The following is a 22,901-nucleotide window of genomic DNA, read 5'->3' as shown; positions in this document are numbered from 1 at the left end:
ACGATTAAAAAAAAGATAAGAACAAATAGAACAGAGGAAAAAAGATAAAAACAAAATAGAACAAAGGAAAGAAAAAAAGGAAAATCACAGAAGAAAAAAGTAACGTAGAAATAGAAATATAAAAAAATTTACATTAAAAAATTTAAAAACTAAATAAAAACATAATAATAAAAAATAACAGAACAAAACAAAACATTAAAAAATAGTAATAATTATATTTTCTGGGGTCTCAGCTGTCAATGTCCTTGCCCCTACTGTGAGTCACAGCCAACCTCCGCTTCCCCAGGAGGCCCTCTGAAACCTCTAGGTAGGTCTCTGGTCCCACTGTTGGCACTGTGCGAGCAGCTTAGACTCTGACCTGGCCCAACTCCTGCGTGTAGTAGTCCCCAAAGTCCACAGCTCCTAGAGCTAGACCGCTTTCAGTTTTGAGAACACTTGTCCATTCAAAGTCCACAGCTCCTAGAGCTAGACCGATTTCAGTTTTGGGAACACTCGTCCATTCAGATACTCCATAGATGCAGGGTTTACCAAGCAGATTGCGGGGATTTAATCTGTGGTTTGTGCAGCTGCATGGAAAGATTTTTTACCTCTTCCTTAGTTGCCCCACCCTTGGGGCTCAGCTGTGGTTTTAGCCCCATCTCTGGTGTGGGCCACCCACAGGAGGCTGCCCTAGAGCACTCAGGTCTGTCCCTGTGAAGACAGGGCGTGGAGGTGGCACGACTGCCTGGGTCGTGAGGGCCCCGGCGATGACAGGTGTGCGGGAAAGACAGAGGCCACCGGTGCGAGAGGTCCAGCCCTAGTAGGTGCCTTTCTTAGCACTTGGTGGCTGACGTGCAAAGGTCAGCCCTGGTGGGGGCTTTTCCTAGTACCTGGTGGCAGTTGCGAAAAGGCCAGCCCTGGTGGGGGCTTCTCCTAGCACCTGGCAGGGCAAGGGGCCGGCGTGTGGGGAGAGAGAGGCTGCAATGGTGGCTTCCCCCCCATGCGTCACTCAGCAGTGGAGCCTTGCTTCTATGGCAGTCTGGGTTTCCTCCACAAGCATTCCTGTATGCGGATTTCCTCCCTCCCATCCCCTCAGGCTGTCTCCTCACAGCCAACAGCAGTCCTCCCACTGGGTTTGCTCTCCAATTCCCACGTTCCAGCTCTCAGCCTCCGTGTGCACCGGCGGGCACATGTCCCGGTCTGGGGTGCGCAGGGCTGTGGCACAGACCGTATGTGTAGGTCTCATTCTGTCCTGTCTGCCACAGACTGGCCGTTTCACACTCCTCTGACAGCCTCAGATGCTCCCCTTCTGTCCCAACGGATTTCCCCATCAGTGAGGGGGCTACCCCAGATGTGGGAGTCTCTCCTTTGCTTCAGCTCTCCCCAGGGGTGCAGATCCCATCCCACTTCCTCTCCTCTTCTTTTTCCCTTCTTTCTTTCGGCCTACCTGGTTATGCGGGGATCATTCTTGTCCTTTCCGGTGTCCAAGGTCTTCTGCTAGTGTTCAGGCAGTGTTCTGTGAGAATTACTCCATCTGTAGATGTATTCTTTTTTTTTTAACATCTTTATTGGAGTATAATTGTTTTACAATGGTGTGTTCATTTCTGCTTTATAACAAAATGAATCAGTTATACATATACATATGTTCCCATATCTCTTCCCTCTTGCGTCTCCCTCCCTCCCACCCTCCCTATCCCACCCCTCTAGGTGGTCACAAAGCACCGAGCTAATCTCCCTGTGCTATGCGGCTGCTTCCCACTAGCTATCTATTTTACATTTGGTAGTATATATAAGTCCATGCCACTCTCTCACTTTGTCCCAGCTTACCTTTCCCCTCCCTATGTCCTCAAGTCCATTCTCTAGTAGGTCTGCGTCTTTATTCCCATCTTGCCCCTAGGTTCTTCATGACCATTTTTTTTCTTAGATTCCATATATATGTGTTAGCATACAGTATTTGTTTTTCTCTTTCTGACTTACTTCACTCTCTATGACAGACTCTAAGTCCATCCACCTCACTACAAATAACTCAATTTCGTTTCTTTTTATGGCTGAGTAATATTCCATTGTATATATGTGCCACATCTTCTTTACCATTCATCTGTCGATGGACACTTAGGTTGCTTCCATGTCCTGGCTATTGTAAATAGAGCTGCAATGAACACTGTGGTACATGACTCTTTTTGAACTATGGTTTTCTCAGCGTATATGCCCAGTAGTGGGATTGCTGGGTCATATGGTAGTTCTATTTTTAGTTTTTTAAGGAACCTCCATACTGTTCTCCATAGTGGCTGTATCAATTTATATTCCCACCAACAGTGAAAGAGGGTTCCCTTTTCTCCACACCCTCTCCAGCATTTATTGTTTGTAGATTTTTTGATGATGGCCATTCTGACCTGTGTGAGATGATATCTCATTATAGTTTTGATTTGCATTTCTCTAACGATTAATGATGTTGAGCATTCTTTCATGTGTTTGTTGGCAATCTGTATATCATCTTTGGAGAAATGTCTATTTAGGTCTTCTGCCCATTTTTGGATTGGGTTGTTTGTTTTTTTGATATTGAGCTACATGAGCTGCTTGTAAATTTTGGAGATGAATCCTTTGTCAGTTGCTTCATTTGCAAATATTTTCTCCCATTCTGAGGGTTATCTTTTGGTCTTGTTTATGGTTTCCTTTGCTGTGCAAAAGCTTTTAAGTTTCATTAGGTCCCATTTGTTTATTTTTGTTTTTATTTCCATTTCTGTAGGAGCTGGGTCAAAAAGGATCTTGCTGTGATTTATGTCATAGAGTGTTCTGCCTATGTTTTCCTCTAAGAGTTTGATAGTGTCTGGCCTTACATTTAGGTCTTTAATCCATTTTGAGTTTATTTTTGTGTATGGTGTCAGGGAGTGTTCTAATTTCATACTTTTACATGTACCTGTCCAGTTTTCCCAGCACCACTTACTGAAGAGACTGTCTTTTCTCCACTGTATATTCTTGCCTCCTTTATCAAAGATAAGGTGACCATATGTGCGTGGGTTTATCTCTGGGCTTTCTATCCTGTTCCACTGATCTGTATTTCTGTTTTTGTGCCAGTACCATACTGTCTTGATTACTGTAGCTTTGTAGTATAGTCTGAAGTCAGGGAGCCTGATTCCTCCAGCTCTGTTTTTCTTTCTCAAGGTTGCTTTGGCTATTCGGGGTCTTTTGTGTTTCCATACAAATTGTGAGATTTTTTGTTCTAGTTCTGTGAAAAATGCCAGTGGTAGTTTGATAGGGATTGCATTGAATCTGTAGATTGCTTTGGGCAGTAGAGTCATTTTCACAATGCTGATTCTTCCAATCCAAGAACATGGTATATCTCTCCATCTATTTGTATCATCTTTAATTTCTTTCATCAGTGTCTTATAATTTTCTGCATACAGGTCTTTTGTCTCCTTAGGTAGGTTTATTCCTCGATATTTTATTCTTTTTGTTGCAATGGTAAATGGGAGTGTTTTCTTAATTTCACTTTCAGATTTTTCATCATTAGTGTATAGGAATGCACAGATTTCTGTGCATTAATTTTGTATCCTGCTACTTTACCAAATTCATTGATTAGCTCTAGTAGTTTTCTGGTAGCATCTTTAGGATTCTCTATGTATGGTATCATGTCATCTGCAAACAGTGACAGCTTTGCTTCTTCTTTTCTGATTTGGATTCCTTTTATTTCATTTTCTTCTCTGATTGCTATGGCTAAAACTTCCGAAACTATGTTGAATAATAGTGGTGAGAGTGGGCAACCTTGTCTTGTTGCTGATCTTAGTGGAAATGGTTTCAATTTTTCACCATTGAGGACAATGTTGGCTGTGGGTTTGTCATATTTGGCCTTTATTATGTTGAGGTAAGTTCCTTATAGGCCTACTTTCTGGAGGGTTTTTATCATAAATGGGTGTTAAATTTTGTCAAAAGCATTCTCTGCATCTATTGAGTTGATCATATGGTTTTTCTCCTTCAATTTGTTAATATGGTGTATCACATTGATTGATTTGCGTATATTGAAGAATCCTTGCATTCCTGGGATAAACCCCACTTGATCATGGTGTATGATCCTTTTAATGTGCTGTTGGATTCTGTTTGCTAGTATTTTGTTGAGGATTTTTGCATCTTTTTCATCAGTGATATTGGCCTGTAGTTTTCTTTCTTTGTGACATCTTTGTCTGGTTTTTGTATCAGGGTAATGGTGGCCTCGTAGAATGGGTTTGGGAGTGTTCCTCCCTCTGCAATATTTTGGAAGAGTTTGAGAAGGATAGGTGTTAGCTCTTCTCTAAACGTTTGATAGGATTCGCCTGTGAAGCCATCTGGTCCTGGGCTTTTGTTTTTGGGAAGATTTTAAATCACAGTTTCAATTTCAGTGCTTGTGATTGGTCTGTTCATATTTTCTATTTCTTCCTGGTTCAGTCTCGGAAGGTTGTGCATTTCTAAGAATTTGTCCATTTCTTCCAGGTTATCCATTTTATTGGCATATAGTTGCTTGTAGTAATCTCTCATGATCCTTTTTATTTCTGCAGTGTCAGTTGTTGCTTCTCCTTTTTCATTTGTAATTCTATTGATTTGAGTCTTCTCCCTATTTTTCTTGATGAGTCTGGCTAATGGTTTATCAATTTTGTTTATCTTCTCAAAGAACCAGCTTTTAGTTTTATTGATCTTTGCTATAGTTTCCTTCATTTCTTTGTCATTTATTTCTGATCTGATCTTTATGATTTCTTTCCTTCTGCTAACTTTGGGGTTTTTTGTTCTTCTTTCTCTAATTGCTTTAGGTGTAAGGTTCGGTTGTTCATTTGAGATGTTTCTTGTTTCTTAAGGTAGGATTGTATTGCTATAAACTTCCCTCTTAGAACTGCTTTTGCTGCATCCCATAGGTTTTGGGTTGTCGTATTTTCATTGTCATTTGTTTCTAGGTATTTTTTGATATCCTCTATGATTTCTTCAGTGATCTCTCGGTTATTACGTAGTGTATTGTTTAGCCTCCATGTGTTTGTATTTTTTACAGAGTTTTTCCTGCAATTTATATGTAGGCTCATAGCGTTGTGGTCAGGAAAGGTACTTGATACGATTTCAATTTTCTTAAATTTACCAAGGCTTGATTTGTGACCCAAGATATGATCTGTCCTGAAAAATGTTCCACGTGCACTTGAAAAGAAAGTGTATTCTGTTGTTTTTGGATGGAATGTCCTATAAATATCGATTAAGTCCATCTTGTTTAATGTATCATTTAAAGCTTGTGTTTCCTTATTTATTTTCATTTTGGATGATCTGTCCATTGGTGAAAGTGGGGTGTTAAAGTCCCCTACTATGATTGTGTTACTGTGAATTTTCCCTTTCATGGCTGTTAGTATTTGCCTTATGTATTGAGGTGCTCCTATGTTGGGTGCATAAATATTTACAATTATTATATCTTCTTCTTGGATTGATCCCTTGATCATTATGTAGTGTCCTTCTTTGTCTCTTGTAATAGTGTTTGTTTTAAAGTCTATTTTGTCTGATATGAGAATTGCTTCTCCAGCTTTCTTTTGATTTCCATTTGCATGGAATATCTTTTTCCATCCCCTCACTTTCAGTCTGTATGTGTCTCTAGGTCTGAAGTGGGTCTCTTGTAGACAGCATATAGATGGGTCTTGTTTTTGTATCCATTCAGCCTGTCTGTGTCTTTTGGTTGGAGCATTTAATCCATTTACATTTAAGGTAATTATCGATATGTATGTTCCTATTACCATTTTCTTAATTGTTTTGGGTTTGTTATTGTAGGTCTTTTCCTTCTCTTCTGTTTCCTATCTAGAGAAGTTCCTTTAGCATTTGTTGTAAAGATGGTTTGGTGGTGCTGAATTCTCTTAGATTTTGCTTGTCTGTAAAGATTTTAATTTCTTCGTCAAATCTGAATGAGATCCTTGCTGGGTAGAGTAATCTTGGTTGTAGGTTTTTCTCCTTCATCACTTTAAATATGTCCTGCCACTCCCTTCTGGCTTGGAGAGTTTCTGCTGAAAGATCAGCTGTTAACCTTATGGGGATTCCCTTGTGTGTTATTTGTTGTTTTTCCCTTGCTGCTTTTAATATGTTTTCTTTGTATTTAATTTTTGATAGTTTGATTAATATGTGTCTTGGAATGTTTCTCCTTGGATTTATCCTGTAGGGGACTCTCTGCACTTTCTGGACTTGACTATTTCCATTCCCATATTAGGGAAGTTTTCAACTATAATCTCTTCAAATATTTTCTCTATCCCTTTCTTTTTCTCTTCTTCTTCTGGGACCCCTATAATTCGAATGTTGGTGTGTTTAATGTTGTCCCAGAGGTCTCTGAGACTGTCCTCAATTCTTTTCATTTTTTTTTATTCTGCTCTGCAGTAGTTATTTCCACTATTTTATCTTCCAGGTCACTTATATGTTCTTCTGCCTCAGTTATTCTGCTATTGATCCCTGCTAGAGAATTTTAAATTTCATTTATTGTGTTGTTCATCTCTGTTTGTTTGCTCTTTAGTTATTCTAGGTCTTTGTTAAACGTTTCTTGTATTTTCTCCATTCTATTTCCAAGATTTTGGATCATCTTTACTATCATTATTCTGAATTCTTTTTCAGGTAGACTGCCTATTTCCTCTTCAGTTGTTAGATCTGGTGGTATTTTACCTTGCTCCTCATCTGCTGTGTGTTTCTCTGTCTTCTCATTTTGCTTAACTTACTGTATTTGGGGTCTCCTTTTCTCACACTGCAGGTTCATAGTTCCTGTTGTTTTTGGTGTCTGCCCCCAGTGGCTAAGGTTGGTTCAGTGGGTTGTGTAGGCTTCCTGATGGAGGGGACTAGTGCCTGTGTTCTGGTGGATGAGGCTGGATCTTGTCTTTCTGTTGGGCAGGTCCATGTCTGGTGGTGTGTTTTGGGGTGTCTGTGGCCTTATTATGATTTTAGGCTGCCTCTCTGCTCTTGGGTGGGGTTGTTTTCCTGTCTTGCTAGTTGTTTGGCATAGGGTGTCCAGCACTGGAGCTTGCTGATCGTTGAGTGGAGCTGGGTCTTGGCATTGAGATGGAGGTCTCTGGGAGATTTTCGCCATTTGATATTACGTGGAGCTGGGAAGTCTCTTGTGGACCAATGTCCTGAACTTGGCTCTCCCACCTCAGAGGCACAGCCCTGACGCCTGGCTGGAGTACCAAGAGCCTGTCATCCACACGGCTCAGAATAAAAGTGAGGAAAAAAAAAGAAAGAAAGAAAGAAGGAGATAAAATAAAATTAAATTAAATTAAAAAGTTGTTAAAATAAAAAATAATTATTAAAAAAAATTTTTAAGTAATAAAAAAAGAAAAAGAGAAGAGAGCATCCAAACCAAAAAACAAATCCACCAATGATAACAAGAGCTAAAAACTGTACTAAAAAAACCAACCAAACAAACAAAAACGGAGAGACAGAACCGTAGGACAAATGGTAAAAACAAAGCTATACAGACAAAATCACACACAGAAGCATACACATACACACTCACAAAAAAAGAAAAAGGGAAAAAACTATATATATCGTTGCTCCCAAAGTCCACCCCCTCAATTTGGGATGATTCGTTGTCTATTCAGGTATTCCACAGATGCAGGGTACATGAAGTTGATTGTGGAGATTTAATCCCCTGCTCCTGAGGCTGCTGGGAGAGATTTTCCTTTCTCTTCTTTGTACGCACAGCTCCTGGGGTTCACCTTTGGATTTGGCCCTGCCTCTGCGTGTAGGTCGCCTGAGGGCTTCTGTTCTTCACTCAGGCAGGGCAGGGTTAAAGGAGCAGCTGATTCGGGAGCTCTGGCTCACTCAGGCCAGGGAGAGGGAGTGGTACGGAATGCGGGGTGAGCCTGCGGTGGCAGAGGCCAGGGTGACGTTGCACCAGCCTGAGGCGCGCCGTGTGTTCTCCCGGGGAAGTTGTCCCTGGATCACGGGACCCTGGCAGTGACGGGCTGCACAGGCTCCCGGGAGGGGAGGTGTGGAGAGTGACCTGTGCTTGCACACAGGGTTTTTGGTGGCTGCAGCAGCAGCCATAGCGTCTCATGCCCATCTCTGGGGTCCGCGCTGATAGCCACGGCTCACACCTGGCTAAGAAAAAGTCTCTTGTCTCTTCGGCAGCTCCAGACCTTTTCCTGGGCTCCCTCCTGGCTAGCTGTGGCACACTAGCCCCTTCAAGCTGTGTTCACGCAGCCAACCCCAGTCCTCTCCCTGGGATCTGACCTCTGAAGCCCGAGCCTCAGCTCCCAGCCCCCACCTGCCCCGGTGGGTGAGCAGACAAGCCTCTCGGGCTGGTGAGTGCTCGTCGGCACCGATCCTCTGTGTGGGAATCTCTCCGCTTTGCCCTCCACACCCCTGTTGCTGCGCTCTCCTCCATGGCCTCGAAGCTTCCCCCCTCCGCCACCCGCAGTCTCTGCCCATGAAGGGGCTTCCTAGTGTGTGGAAACTTTTCCTCCTTCACAGCTCCCTCCCACTGGTGCAGGTCCCGTCCCTATTCTTTTGTCTCTGTTCTTTCTTTTTTCTTTTGCCCTACCCAGGTACGTGGGTAGTTTCTTGCCTTTTGGGAAGTCTGAGGTCTTCTGCCAGCATTCAATAGGTGTTCTGTGGGAGCTGTTCCACATGTAGATGTATTTCTGATGTATTTGTGGGGAGGAAGGTGATCTCCACGTCTTACTCCTCCGCCATCTTGAAGCTCCTCCTGTAGATGTATTCTTGATGCATTTGTGGAGAGAGATGAACTCCACGTCCTCCTACTCCTCCACCATCTTGGTTTTTCCCTATTACAAGATACTGAATATAGTTCCCTGTGCTATACAGTAGGTCCTTGTTGACATCTATTTTATATATAGTAGTATGTATGTTAATCCCAAACTCTTAATTTATCCCTCCCCCCTTTCCCCTTTGGTAACCATAAGTTTGTTTTCTATGTCTATGAGTCTATTTCTGTTTTGTATCATATTACTTGATCTCTCAGCAGCACTCAGTGCAGTTGGTCATTCCTTACTTCTTGTAAAACCTTCCTTTATGGCTTTCATGACACCACATTCTCTGGGTTTTCTCCTTCTGCTGTTCTGTCTCAATTTTCTTTGCTGATCTTCTTCTTCCACTCAGTTTCTGAGTATTCGAGGCTTCCCACAGCTCTGTCTTGATTCTCTCCTCTATCTACATTCTCTCCCTATGTCAGCTCATTCAGTACCATGGCACCAAATACACCTATATGTTCATGACTCCAAATTTATATCTCTTGCCCTGACTTCTCTCCTAAGCTCCAGCTTCACATAACCTGCTCTCTACTTGGTATTTCCACTTGTATAACTAATAAGGATCTCAAACTTCATGTGTTTAAAACACAAATTGCTCCCTTCAGCTCAAACATCACCTCCTGACAAATGCCTTCCCTGACCACCTTATCCAAAATAGTTCTCCCCTATTACTTTCTATCATAACATCCTATTGTATTACCTTAATAATCTAAAATCATCTTGCTTGTTTGTTTACCAGTGTGTTGTCTGTTCCCTCACACTAGAATGTAAGCTCCTTAAAGACAGGAACCTTGACTGTTTTGCTTACCATTATAGTCCCAGCTCCTAGACGAGTGCCTCTCATATAGTAGGTGCTCAGTTAATATTTGTTGATAAAATGTTCATTGAAAAGGAGATGTTGGAGATACAGGATAGAGAGGGGACAAGGAAGTGAGTGCACACAGGTGGGATTGTGGACTTGATGTTAGGAAGGTAGAGGACTTCCCCTCTGATGGCTTCTAATTCCTCTGAGAAGCAGGTGGCAACATCATCTGCTGGAGAGGTAGAAGGGAGGGGAGACTAGTGGAGGGTTTTGACTCTGAGGAAAGTGGATGTTTGAAGTTGTGATGAATAGGAGAGCTGATTATGGAATGAGAGAGATAGATTTTTTTTTTGAGTGGAGCCAAAGGCCCCTTTTCAGTAAGAGAACACCAGTTTGCATGACTGTGCGTGGTCTTCTCCAGCAGCCTGGGTGTGAGAACAGAGAATGTGGACAGTTGGATTGATCCAGGTGGGGTTGTACCTGGTGGGTGGGAGGAAGGACAATGGAACTAAGGTAGTCGAGGATATTTGCAAGAGGGTGGTCAAAATGATAGACCTGAACTAACTGGGGAAGAAGTTAAAAGAGAGGGAAGGGCTGTAATATAAAGGAAAAGTACACTGAGCTCCATGAGAGCAGGGATGATGTTTGTCATATTCAAAGCTGTGTCTCCAGTACTTAATACAGTGTCTGGTGTGTTAGATGCCTACTAAATATTGGATGAATGAATGTGTTAAGTTATTGGAGGTCTCAATGAACTTGAACAGTGTCATGGAGCAACTGAATGAGAGAGTTGGAAAGCTAGGAGGTTGTGGAAGACTAAAGTTAAGATTTCAGTGATATAGCAATTCTGGAGGATGACAAGGTTCATTTGTGACCTTGAGAGTGGGTGACTGGAGCAGGAGAGGAGGCCATAAGAGGAGAGCAGGAAAGGAAGAAGAAGCCAGGGATTTGCAATGGGTCTTCCACAGGAAGGTTGAAGTGACCCCAGATTTTGGCAAGTCTAGGGGTGGAGAGGAAGACTGAATGAAGGGGAGTGACTGAGAGGTTCAGCAATCATGGTCTAGAAGGTACAGTGGGGAGTAAGGAAGGGACCCACTCCACCTCCTAATGGAGAAGTATTTGGGGAGGAAAAGAATCTCTGGGGAGAGGCCTATAGGAGAAGTGGAGTTCTCAGGGGAGAGTGAGATATCAGTTAAGGAATGCATAGGGATGCTTTATGTTGGGGCTGTAGGGGTAATTATTAATCCCTAGAATTGAGGTTCCAGTGGGCACAGTTGAAAATGATGGGAGGGAGGGGGGCAATGGAAGGTTGGGTAGGAGAGTGGAAGCTTAGAGTACAGTGAAATCAGTACTGAGAGAAAAGGGATGACCAGGGGAGTTCATATCCAGGGTGGTGACTCCCAGATAACAGGAACGTGTGGCCCATTGGTCCTGGTCCCCAGGGCTGCAGACTGAACTAGTCTCAGCAGTGGCCCCACTCGCCTGTAAGCTCCATGAGGGATGGGCATGGTGTCTGTGTCCGTCACTACTCTACCCTCAGCATCTAGCACCCTGCCAGGCAGGTAGAAGGAGCTTGTTACATTTTTGCTGACTGGATGAATAAAAGAAGTGGCTGGAGGAGCACGAAATGCCTGGCCCACTGCAGGTGCTTGATAGATGCTGGCACCATTTTATTCTTGGTATCTTATGATGGCTCTACTTATCCATTTGCATCTGTGACATGCCCTTGGAGAAGGTTTGTTAATGGGCATGAATGAGACTTGTGAAACACCAAAGGCCAATTAAGGCTACTGGCATATATCCCGACATGGTGACTACAATTTGAGGAAGGTATGAACCTCATCAAACAAACTGTAATCTTTCTGAGGTAAGGAATAGGAACCAGAAAATAAGAATTTATAAGTGTTTAACCTGCGCTGTGCTTGGGAGAAAGACACCTGTAATGGACACAAAACTGTGTTGCCCAGATCCCCCTTCAAGGGCAGATATTGCCCCAGCTGCTGGGAGTGCTGTCAGCCGAGAACCGTCTTTAGCTGTCAACTCCTTCGGAGATTGCCTCTGCTGGAGAGAGCCACCTCACCCAAGGTCAGGCCCTTGGTGGGGTGGCCCACAGCCAGGGACTGACTGAAGCAGGGGTGTGAAAGCCTGCCTTTGGCCCACGTGGGACAACTCTGATGGGTCACGTTAGTGCCTGAGCTCTCTGTTGAGTCAGCTGAGGCTTTGTGGCACCTGCGTTGCTGCCTTTTCCTCCTTCAGCCTAAGCTTATTTCCTTCCCTTCTCTCCCACAGATGTCAGTCCCTCAGACATTTCCTTATAAACATCTCGTGCACCAAACTCCATCCCCGAGTCTGCTTCCCAAGGAACCCAACCCGCAACAAGGCTCAAATGCCTTCAGGAGCCTGGCATGTGATATAAATGAATGAAGCTTGTTGGACTTCATATAACAGGGACTGGTGGGGAACTAGGTGAAGTGGAGAGTTTGTGCCCCATCTACATTTTGAAAAATTAAAAACCAACATTGTGTACTCCTGGCAATGTATGAGAACTCAATTCAGTTTGCAGGCCTCCTGTTTAGGACCTGTGCTTTAAAGGTGTACTCTCTCTTTGGTTAATATACCGGCCCCTGGCTTTGACATGTCTTTTGTGATTTTGGTCAGTGTGGGTCAATCCCTCAAAGCTCCCCCAGCTCATGGTGGGGGGGCGCAAGCAGGCCCAGACCCTGCCGGGGTCAACACCAGCCCCTGAACCACAGGGTCTCACCGAGGTACTTCTTGCTGTGAGGCCCACCTCGAGCCAGTCTCCTTCTCTGATCTTGGTCTTAAGTCTTGACACCTGCTATCGTCTGAGAGTAGCCCTGGCCCCTCTCCCTTCCCTTGTAAGCTTTCTAGGTTGTTTCAAGCTCTGTGGTGTCTTTTTGAAAGATCAGCCCAGTGGTGTCAGGGGACGTGAGCTAGCATGGGGCCTGGGGAGACAAGGATACTGGCTGCAAGGGCCTCAGCCTTAGAGGCCTGAGCCAATTGGCACCAGAGAACAAAGCTCCTTTTGGATGGGACTTGACCCTTGAATATAGCTGTCACCACCTGCATGGTGGGGACCATACCCTTCTTGAGGGATGGAAGTGATCTGGGCCACATCTGGTCTGTGTTTTTTGCTCCCAGCCCTGACTCACTCTGGTCTTCCCTGCTGGGTGGCTTCATTGAGCCAGAGAACAAAGAGGGAGTGCATGCCCTGAGCACAGTTGCTATGGCAACCTCCTCCCCTTAGGAGCCTGGTGACCAGTGCCTACTTCACCAGAGCTGCACCTGTCTGAGGCCCCTTGTTGCTTCTAGGAGCAGTTGAACTAGAATTCCTGAGACAAAGTCCTCAAAGACATATTCCCTGCCCCTATAACTTAGGTTCACAGCTCGGTGGGCCAGGTTTCTGCAAGACACTGTGTCCCGCGTATCTGTTTTGGGCTCTCAGGGGTTTGTGAGAATCAAAGCTCATGTTTGTGGGTCCCACACTTGTGTGGTCTGGAAAACACACTCACAAACTGGGCTTAGTGTCTGGATAAAGTCATCATTGCTACAATGATAATCAGAGGGTGAAACAGAAAATGATTTTAACAGAAAAAGTTTATTTTAAGAAGACACAAACAGCTCTAGCTATATAAAGAATACAGTTCAATTGCTGGTAGCAAGCCAGTAAGGAATGCTTTTTCTTTTAAAGAAAAAAAAGAAAAAGAAGGAAAGACAAGAAAAACCCTTTGTAATATCACCCCACAGAGGGCTCCCTTCCATTTTGTGTTGGAATTCTAAAAAGACCAGGATGGCAATCTCTCTCAGTTTATGCTGCTTCTTGATATTTTTATCCAGGGACACATTCTTATCACTTGGAGGAATTGCCTTATCTCTTCCTTCCAGTTTAGGATCTCGGTCTGCAAATTCCTGTCTCCCTGATTTTTCTTGAGTGCACCGTTGGCATTCAGTAAGCATTGAATGGTGAGCGCTAACATAACAAAAGTCCTTCTCCTGACTATGCAGAGTAGGACTAGCCAATCCTCCTTCCTCATTTTGTTTTTGGCAAGTGTGGTACTTTTGCTGCTTTAGAGTCCAAGGTACAAGCCTGGTTTCCTTCTTAAGGCTGGAAATCCTAAACAAAAGGCAGAAAGAAACTGTTTCATGGATGCTTTCAAATAAGGAAATCCTAAAGTTACTCGTGTCTTGAGTTTTTAAAATCTAGATTTCAGTAAGTGGGTAAATCCCTGGGCTCAAATGACAGAAAGCAAACTAAAGGTCACAAGAAGCAATGTTCTTAGATTTAAAAAAATCCTGCAGCCTGAGAGGTATGTCTAAGTGACAGAGTTCATATGGAATTAAAGTCCTAGCTCTTTGTATGTTGGCCTGTCCAGAATTGCCCCAGAGGAGTTTCTTCAAATGGCTTCCTGGGAGAAGCCAGCACAAGCCAGTGGAAAGAAGGTTTCAAGAGACAAGAAAAGGGGAATGCCTCAGGAGCCCCACCATCCCTCCTCATTGACCAGCCCCATCAGACCTGGAACTGGACCAGAGAACTGATGACAGAACTGGATGGTGTGTGTGTGTGTGTGTGTGTGAGAGATACATCAGTAAATGGGACCTTCATAGTCCAGGTGGAGAAACCACGCATACACACACAGGCACACACCTTGTCATTCACCCGTATCCCCCAATATTTATACGAGCAAATGTGAAAATGTGAAACTGAGCTTTACACCCCCAAGTAGCATGAAAGGTAGAGATGGGAGTGAGATGAGAGAGATGTGAAGAAGCTTTAAGGAACCCTCTTAGGGGTTCAGAAAACAGGAGGTGATGGTGTGCTGAATGACTGCTGGCTGTGGTGCTGCATGGGGCATCCCAAGGAGCCCATCCCCAAGGCTGGGGGTCTAGGAGGCAGGGGGTTAAGGTGGGGAGAAACTGTGGGCACAAAACACCTTCCATACCTCATTGATTTCATTGCTGGGGCTGAGTCTAGAACAGGTCCAAATCACATTAAAATGGGCACATGGACATTTTGGGTTTTAAAACCAGCCATTGGAACCAAGAGAGCTAGTGATACCCCTAGGAAACAGTAGACTGAACTGGAATTTCATGGCCTGGGCCACCAGACTTTCCAGAGATGGCCCTGAACACGTGATGGCAGTATAGGGCAGAGTGGGACAGATGATCCAGGGCAGGGGTCCCCGACCACAGTTTGGGACAAACGAAATAAGAAACCTCAGAAATCCATTCTTTCCTGCCAGCTCACCCCACACTCGAGGAAGCAGAGGCACATTGGATAACCAGTACAGGAGATCTAGAGAAAAGAATGAGGGTTTCTACACCGAGGTAGTTAGAGAGTGAGACAGAGAGACAGAGACAGAGACAGATGAGAGAGTCCATCTGTCAGAGAGTACTAGTTGGCAAATGCAGCCCCTTTCCACTCCCCTCTGCACAGGCCGGCCTGATAGCTCGGGAGATGGGAGGGCAGTGAGCCACATCACCCAGCACACAACCCAGTCATCACGTGGGTCACAGAAATGCCCATCCCAGGGGTCAGCAAACTATGATAAGCAGGCCAAATCCAATCTGCAGCTTCATATGGCCCAAGAGCTAAGAATAGTATTTACATTTTTGAAGTGTTGTCAAGCAAGCAGACAAGCAAACAAACAGTAACAAAGAAGAAGACCATGATACAGAGACCATCTGTGGCCCACAAAGCCTAAAAGAGTTACTATCTGGTCCTTTATAGAAAAAGTTTCTCAAACCTTGGTCTAGATGATGAGGAAAATCCCACCAATCTCTGAGTGTTCCTGAAAAGGGAAACCAGAGGAGGTCCAGGAGAAGGACTGGAACAATGGGATAACTGGAAACACCACTCCATCTAACGAGCACTGCCTGCAACTCTACTAAACCAGACTAATGAGGTACACAGGAGCTATGGAAGGAAGCCTGAGAATAGCTAAAGAGAGAGTCATACTAAGGAGCATTAGGCAAAGAATGTTCTGGAAACGAAACTGCATGCAGAGCTCAGTACTGATTAGGAAATTTGGTTATCGTTTGATAAGATTGAGATAGAGTTTGAGCCCAGGGATTGATAAAATATCAAGAAGTTTCTAGAATACAACTAAGTATCTCACGAACACCTAACGGTCTGAAACTATCTTATAAAGCTTAAGAAGGGGAGGATAAAGTAGATTCTAGGAAAGCCTACATTGGTTCGCCCTACTTTAAATAAATGCCACTTACAAAAGTTCACACTGAAAAAAAAAAAAAAGTAGAGGCATTAGGGGACATTGACAAGAGGATTTTTCATTTTTCAGAAGAAGTCACCAGAAGACTCCCTTCCACAGGAAGCTTCTCTACTAAAAAATGAAATTTAACCTATAAAAATTCATTTTTCAAATAACTTTTAGGGAAAGCATCCACTGTGTAGAGTAGGGCACATACATTGAAATTGGGGGGAAATGAAAATTTCTAAACTGAAAATCAGATTTGTCTTTGGATTCACGAGCTAAAGAACTCGAACATTTTCCTTAAAGCATATATATTGCTCGCTGAAATACCTGGGAAATTCATGTGTCATAAAAGTAGAAGCCAGCTGTGGCTCTTCCATAAATGCAGTGCTTTGGATGAAAAAACACTGGGCCCAGAGGCAGGAGAACTGGGATTGAGGCTGGGCCCTGCCACTGCGTGACCTTGTGTAAGTTATTTGACTTTCTGGGCCTCAGTTTCCTCCTCTGTAAAAGGAGAGGTTGGTCCCTTTCAGCTCTAACATTCCATGACTACAGATAAATATAGAAATAAGATCAATACAGCAATCTAGAAATAAGAAATAGTCCCCAAAGTAAGCTCTGGAGTCAGTAGAAAAAAGTAGCAATGAAATATAATAAAAAGAATAAAATTTTAACTACTAGCCAGAGTAAATATATCTCATTTAAAAATTAATGAAAAGATTTGTAATTTACAATTGATTCAGGAGAGGTAAGAACATACATGTTGCTGTTTCTTCACCATCACACATATGGAGGAGGAGATGAGTGTCAGGTGACTTGTACAATGAGCACGATGCTGCGTTTGCATGCAGAACATTTTATAAAATTGAACATTAAAAAGAGCTCAACACCACATAAGGAATACATTTCCATAAAGCTTGGAATCAAAGAGAGAGGAGTTAACTGGTTGTTCCAGTTCAGAATTTGTTTACAGATTTGTTGATATCAAATTCCACAAATATGCAAAATCTTAAAATCAAATCTATTTCTGCCAGAGCCCTCCTAGAGAACAGCCACCACAGGAAAGACAGACATTTAAGGGTTGGCAGTACCAAATGAATGTAACACATTTTCCTCTTTCCTATTTGTGAATTACAAAATTGATTTTAAACCAAAAACTGGCCAGATGTGCTGGCTAAGTCAAATCAAAGGTTTTGCAGGTTGAGCAAGTAGTTGATTCAATCTGATAATTTCTTAACAGCAAATAAAAATGTATCCGAGCAACATGACAATATAAATCACATGGCCAGAGACTGATCACATAATGTAACGACAGCAGAAAAGATGGGAAAGGCTGGAATCGTTTGGAGAGTCATGGCTACAGTGACTCGGGGGCTTGAAGAAGTAACGTCACTGGAACACACACACACACACACACACACACACACACACACACACTATAGGGATGCTGCTGCTGGTCCTGGGACCACGCTTTGAGAACAACTGGCCTAGATTTTGGGCATTACTGAGCAAAAGTAGATACCTATTTCACATAACCCATTACTTATGCAAATTTCTTGTTTTGTTAAACTTATTAAAAGTGCCTTAAATGTGTGCCTATAACCATTTCCTACTGTATTCCTCTACAAATATTTCAGAGTATTCAAAAATTTGTTTATTTCATATCCTTGTTAAAATCCTTATCATTTTTGCTGCCCTTTGACAAATGTAGCTCTTTGTACCTCTTTCCCACTCATCCTTTTAAATCCCAAATAGTTTAGTCAAGTACAGCTGAAATACACGCAAAGGCTTTGGAGGGACTGGGTGCTCTGGAATAGATCTGGTCTCATTCTCACACCAAGGGGAAGTAGTAGCACAAAACACAGATAAGCGTTGGGGGGCAGCCGAGGCTGCGTGCAGTAAATTTGCGCCTCGAGGAAGTTTAATAATCTGGTACCAGAGATACCAGACGGCTGACATTGATCTGACACTGATTGGACAGTTTCACCTTTCATAAACAGGACACATTTTCACAAACTCTTTAAATCCTTGTGTTCTTTACTCAAATAATAAGTAGTATTAATTCCATTTGTGTAAAAATGTTAAGGTACAATAAGAATTATCTGGGCCTTCTCAGTGGCTTTAGTAGCCATTTCTGAGAATCCCTTGGTAGTAACCATACTGAACAGCACTGGGAATCAGGAGAATTTAATCGACCATCAGCAATTTACTTAGTTCCAGGAGATTAAGGTTTTTTCTATATTCGGGAGTTAGTCAACAGGGAATTTGACCTTTCCATGGTGAAAAATACACTTCTGCAACTGACTGAGGCCTAAAATTCTACAAGTAGAACGTCATTCCTTTGGCTTAAGGCTTTTTCCCTGTTAAAATGCAAGTGACCCTCCAAAGAGGTATCATTAAGCCTTATAATCCCAAAGTAAAGGAATTTATCCCTTTCCTGAGAGCATGCTTTCCTTAGCAAGGAGGAGGACAAACGAGGACGCACTCAGGAGAGTTGGTGCCAAGAAGCAAGGTCTGGGGGGAATGGAGCAGAGAGAGGAGACGGAGGATCCCAATGACAGACCTCCAACTCATTCACTATTTTGCTGAGGGGCTGTCCCTGTCCGCATCCCTATTGAAATGGGTGCTAACTTGCCACTTGGAGCAGGTGACTTAGAAATCGGCCATGTTTTCTGATAATACTGAAGAGTCTTTGATGTGTAGGCATACAAAGGTTTAGAGCAATGGAAAAATAGATGGCAATAAAACATTTGGTGCGACAACAGATAGGGAGTTACCCCCCCAAATCGGAAGAACCATACATGTCCATAGAAAGAAGATAAACCAATATTACTTTATAGAGTGCAAATCGCAAGGCCGGGACGAGGGTAAGGCACTAACATGGCCCTGAGAGTGGGTGCCTCCTTAAATTTTGCACCCCAGGCACCTCACTCACCCCACTCTAGTCCTGGCCCTGGCAAATCATATTAAAGTGAAGCCTGGCCATTGTGTTACAGACTTGATGATAATGGAAGGTTCGCTGGAGGAACAGAGCACTGACTGTGAACTTGTTTTTTTAATAAGTAGTTTGTTGATGAGGAAGAGAGCGGGTGGCGTGGACATATCTGCTCAGACTGATGGGTCCAGCGGGATCACAATCCGACCCACGTCGTCGGAGAGTTAAAATGGGTGTCCGGTGACGTGCTTGTTGTGAGAGCCTTTCAGACTCTCCTCTGTCTTTGCACATTCAAGGTAATGATTCCAGATCAACTGGTCGATCTGTGGTCAGTAAGCTAACGCAAGCTATTTTGCTGCCTGCGGTCTTGCGTCCTTAAAGGGTGAGCTGTCGGCTAGGGATGCAGGTCACAGAAATAGGGACTGAGGGGCAAGTTGGGGCCATGTGGGAGGCCCAGGTGAGAGACTGAGACAGGCAAAGGACAGGAGACAGCAGCGAAGCTTCCTGTTGTGCTGAGAACGACTTGCTCCCTACCCTCAATGTTTGAACCACAAATACATAATGAATACCCACCAAGGGCAAAGTGCTCTTAGCTACCAATTAACCTCCTCCCCTGGGGACGACTGCATCTACTCCTGCCTAGGCAGAAGTCAGTCCAGTAGAGCCACCTGCTGCTATTGGTTGGAATCAGAGGAAACAAAGGGACAGAAACAACTTGAATTGGAACCTGACTTCCTGGGGCCAACTTCATTTCACCTGTATCCCTTCTGTATTCCACCTTCAAAAACTGTTATCACTCTTCACACTAGTAATAGTGGCAACAGTCGCTTCTCTGAAAGGCTTCCTGGAAGGGGCTTTCAGCCTCTCTTCTCCAGCCTTGGCAGAGTAGGTGCACGAGGCAGCAGACACTGTGGCTTGTGCCTGGGTGGAAGACAGAGTTGGTGCTATGATACCCAAGGGGAGGCGAGACGTTGAGTGTGAGGACTAGGAGAGCTGTCCGGTATTATGTTCATCAGAGATTGGTAGAAATTCTACAATTTGGTTATTTGTTTGGGACTAGGTCCACCTGTTGCAAAATATTAAATGAATATTACCAGTCCTCAATGTTACCTCTGACCACACCATCTCTGCCCCGAATCCTCTTATGCTAATGGCAACACCACTGGGCATTGGAGGGCCATAGTGAAGATGTAGAAGACCTTCTAAAAAATTCCAGGCATACGGAGTATTGCAGGGGAAAGCAAGACTCAAGGTAATTGAAAAACGTCAAGGTGTCTGGATATTCAGCTTTAGAATCTTTCGGGAAAACCACCAGAGGTGGCAAGGTGAGGGGAGAGGCAAAACCCACTAGAAGTACCAAACAAGAAGCTTCCAGAAAAGTTAGCGGAAGTAACAAGTCCTATACTGTGTGAGTCTCATACTCTGCTTTAGAGCTCATAATGGTTCTGGAGTAGAGGGCCCCGGCAGCCTTTCACTTTTGTTAGGCAAAAGCACAAACACTCCTTCATTTCCCCACAGAGGAAAATGTTTCCATCCTTTGGGATTCTGAGTCCGGGGCAGACAAGTGTGTGGCATTCGTATATAAATTAAGGCCAGGAATGAATCTTATTTTATTTCAGGCAAAACCTCTGAAATTTGGTCAGGACCCTTGAACTAAATAGTTGGAACGCTTTCAAAAGCAACTGGGCTTTCAAGAACTGTCTATTATTTGAGGTGGCTTCTGTCTAAATCAGGGGGAGGTGCTGGGCCTGGCCTGTACAGAGAAGTCTAGAATTCAGAACTGTACCAACCAAGGGCCCAGGCCTAGGGCTTCTATGTGAGAGGCCCAAGTCCCCTCAGCACTCAGTGTGGTTTTCCAGCTGCTCTTCCGCTGTGTGGGCAGTTGGGCTAAAGAGCTTGCTTCTTATTGAGACCTGTCAAAATCAAGATCTGCTTGTCTCTGGGAGCAGTTTCCACATCCTCCAAGAGGTTGACCAATGAATCTGTTGGGTGGGTGGTGAAGGAGGAAGAGGTCAGGGGACTCTCTTTGTGAAGCAGGCTACAATTTCATTTGACTTTCCTTTTTCCCTCTTGGGAATGGTGGACAATTAATCCTCCATTATCGGTCAGCCAGTTTTCTTTGTTCAGTGCTGTCTATTTCTCCCCTCAACCTCCCAGAAACCAGACATATGAAAATCAAATGAATCACGGCTCTTGCTTTGCTTAGAAAATTGAACTGACAAGAAAAGTTAATGTCTATAAGCTTTGGCAGGGGGTGGGGAGAAGGGGTCACAATGACTGTCCTGGGACTCTGTCAGCATCCAGTATCCCATTTACCCCAGTCCTTACATTCTCCCCCAGCAGGTTAATTGAAAATTGGTCAAACAGCAGAAAGTAAATGGCAAAAAGTAGCCCTTTTTTTTGGGTTATGGGCCATAGCAAGTTGCAAGGCTGCCTTTTAGATTTTGGACCTATCCTTTTAGTCTATACGTTCTTGGTTTGGAAACAGGAAGATTTCCTTTAAACAAAATCAAACCAACCACAAACCACAATCTGAAGTGAATGGTGGTGGGCAAGTTACACTTACTTTCTCTCCTCCTTGAGACTTTGAGGATGCTGTTCCTTCAGCTGAAGACTTCCTGTAATGAATACTATATGCAAATGAAGCGAGAGTTCTTCGAATGCAGCATGAGCTGGGCACAGACACTAGCTCCCGTTGTTGGCAGACATTTGAAGGATCTCAAGGCGCACATGTGAGTTACCTTGGATAGATTTGAGTGAACAAACGGCTGCCTTGTTTGTTGGCCGAGCTTGGTTCATCCAAAGCAACCCAGTCCTGACCTTTTCTAGCAAAGGGGGGTGGGGAGGGGGGAGGGGGGAGGGGGGGGTCTATATGTTTACTGAAACTCATCACCCTGATCTCCGTGTAGACAATCAAACTGAAAAAGGTGTGAAGTCCAGGACAGAGTCACATTCATATTTTGCATGACAAAAGCCATCCAATCAACCTCATGCTGAAACAAGTGCACACCTGCAAACCTCTCGCGGTGGAGAATTATACTGTGGCTGAAGTGGCATCAGGGTCCTTCTGCTTCTCCATGCAGGGCCATCAGGGCCTTGCTGGGAAAGTGAATAATCAGCAATGGCACCCTATGTCCCCTGGGTTTGGCAGCCCCCAATCTGCTCTCTCACTGTGCCCCTCAGTGATAGGAGCCAGGGATGGAGCAGCCTGGTCATTGATTTAGAAGATGGCATATGTGCCCTTGCATCTGAGAATTTCTTCTGAGTGCATACCACTTGGGGGAAATAAGGAGAAAATCGGTAGTTAGTAATGGCAAGATTGTAAGTATGAGAACATAAAATGTCTGAAGATGATTAAAGTGCCTGATGATTTTAGTTCTGGATGTGGCCTCTCTCCTGCTGTCCAGAGTGTGAGTTAATGTAAAAGAAATGCAGGCTCTTTTGTTATTTCCATGGTTCCTTCTTAAAACCCTTTTTCTCTTCCCCCTTTTCTACTCAAGCTTAGTAACTCAACCTTGCTTGCTGAACCCAGGGCTTAGGTACTGGGGTTATCAGGGGTTTCGTAGTCTTTTGAAAATTGTGCAATAATTCGCCGAGCCAGTGGGTTAGTGGTCTTCAGCAGTTCTGCTGCTGAGGGGCGGGACCTTGGAGTTGCCTTGCTTCCCTTCTTCTGTAGCAAGGCCTTGAAATCATCATTTCTGCCAGCATCTAGGCTGGCACTGCCACTTGACCCTGCAGAGGCAGCCAACTCACTGATGGGAGACTCAGCCGTGTTCCTTATTGGTGAGTGGGAGGTTGGTCTGCTGCCACCAGCAAAGGCCTCACCAGGCTCCTTCCAGCCAAGCAGCTTTCTTTTGGACCTAAATGAGAGAAAGTTTGCTTTGAGTGAATTCGTGCGGCAGACATTTCCTAATGCTTCATATAACTTCACGAATGCCAGTGACACAATCTGGGAACTTCTATGCAACAGCCTTGTGAGCAGTCGTACTTACCAGCTTTCTCTCTCTCCACTAAGTCCTCAGAGTCCCTTGTCTGGCCCCCTGTCCCTACACTCCTTTCAATGCCCACAGCTAGAGTCACTTGGCCTGTGCCTGCAGGCTCAGTCCTGCCCAGGTTCTGGTACCAAGGAAGAATTTAAGGAGTCAAAGCTAGTAGCTCAATGACTCTGAATCAAGACAGCCCACGAGCTGATCCTGTTCTGAACTGGTGCTCCA

The 22,901-nt window shown here is 44.1% G+C and overlaps 1 protein-coding gene across 2 annotated transcripts in view; it reads right to left on the bottom strand.

The window, feature by feature from the left end:
- Nucleotides 1-13,138: 13,138 nt before the first annotated feature.
- LOC103005106 (NHS-like protein 2) overlaps nt 13,139-22,901 on the bottom strand; it is an 82,897-nt gene continuing 73,134 nt past the window's right edge. The window contains exons 8-9 of one of the 2 annotated variants that reach the window (XR_009006634.1): nt 21,254-22,547; nt 13,139-13,654 (exon numbers count right to left, since the gene is read on the bottom strand). Coding sequence is in view for 1 of the 2 variants with exons in the window: in XM_057538008.1 (XP_057393991.1) it covers nt 22,223-22,547 (325 nt within the window). In the remaining variant the exon portion in view is untranslated. Of the gene's footprint in view, nt 22,548-22,901 lie in introns of both variants that reach the window. The other variant, XM_057538008.1, reaches the window with a different exon arrangement.

Source organism: Balaenoptera acutorostrata, chromosome X (assembly GCF_949987535.1).
Source record: "Balaenoptera acutorostrata chromosome X, mBalAcu1.1, whole genome shotgun sequence".
Taxonomy (NCBI): domain Eukaryota; kingdom Metazoa; phylum Chordata; class Mammalia; order Artiodactyla; family Balaenopteridae; genus Balaenoptera; species Balaenoptera acutorostrata.
The sequence above is the reverse complement of the archived record's forward strand: the minus strand, read 5'-3'. Positions and strand labels throughout refer to the sequence as shown.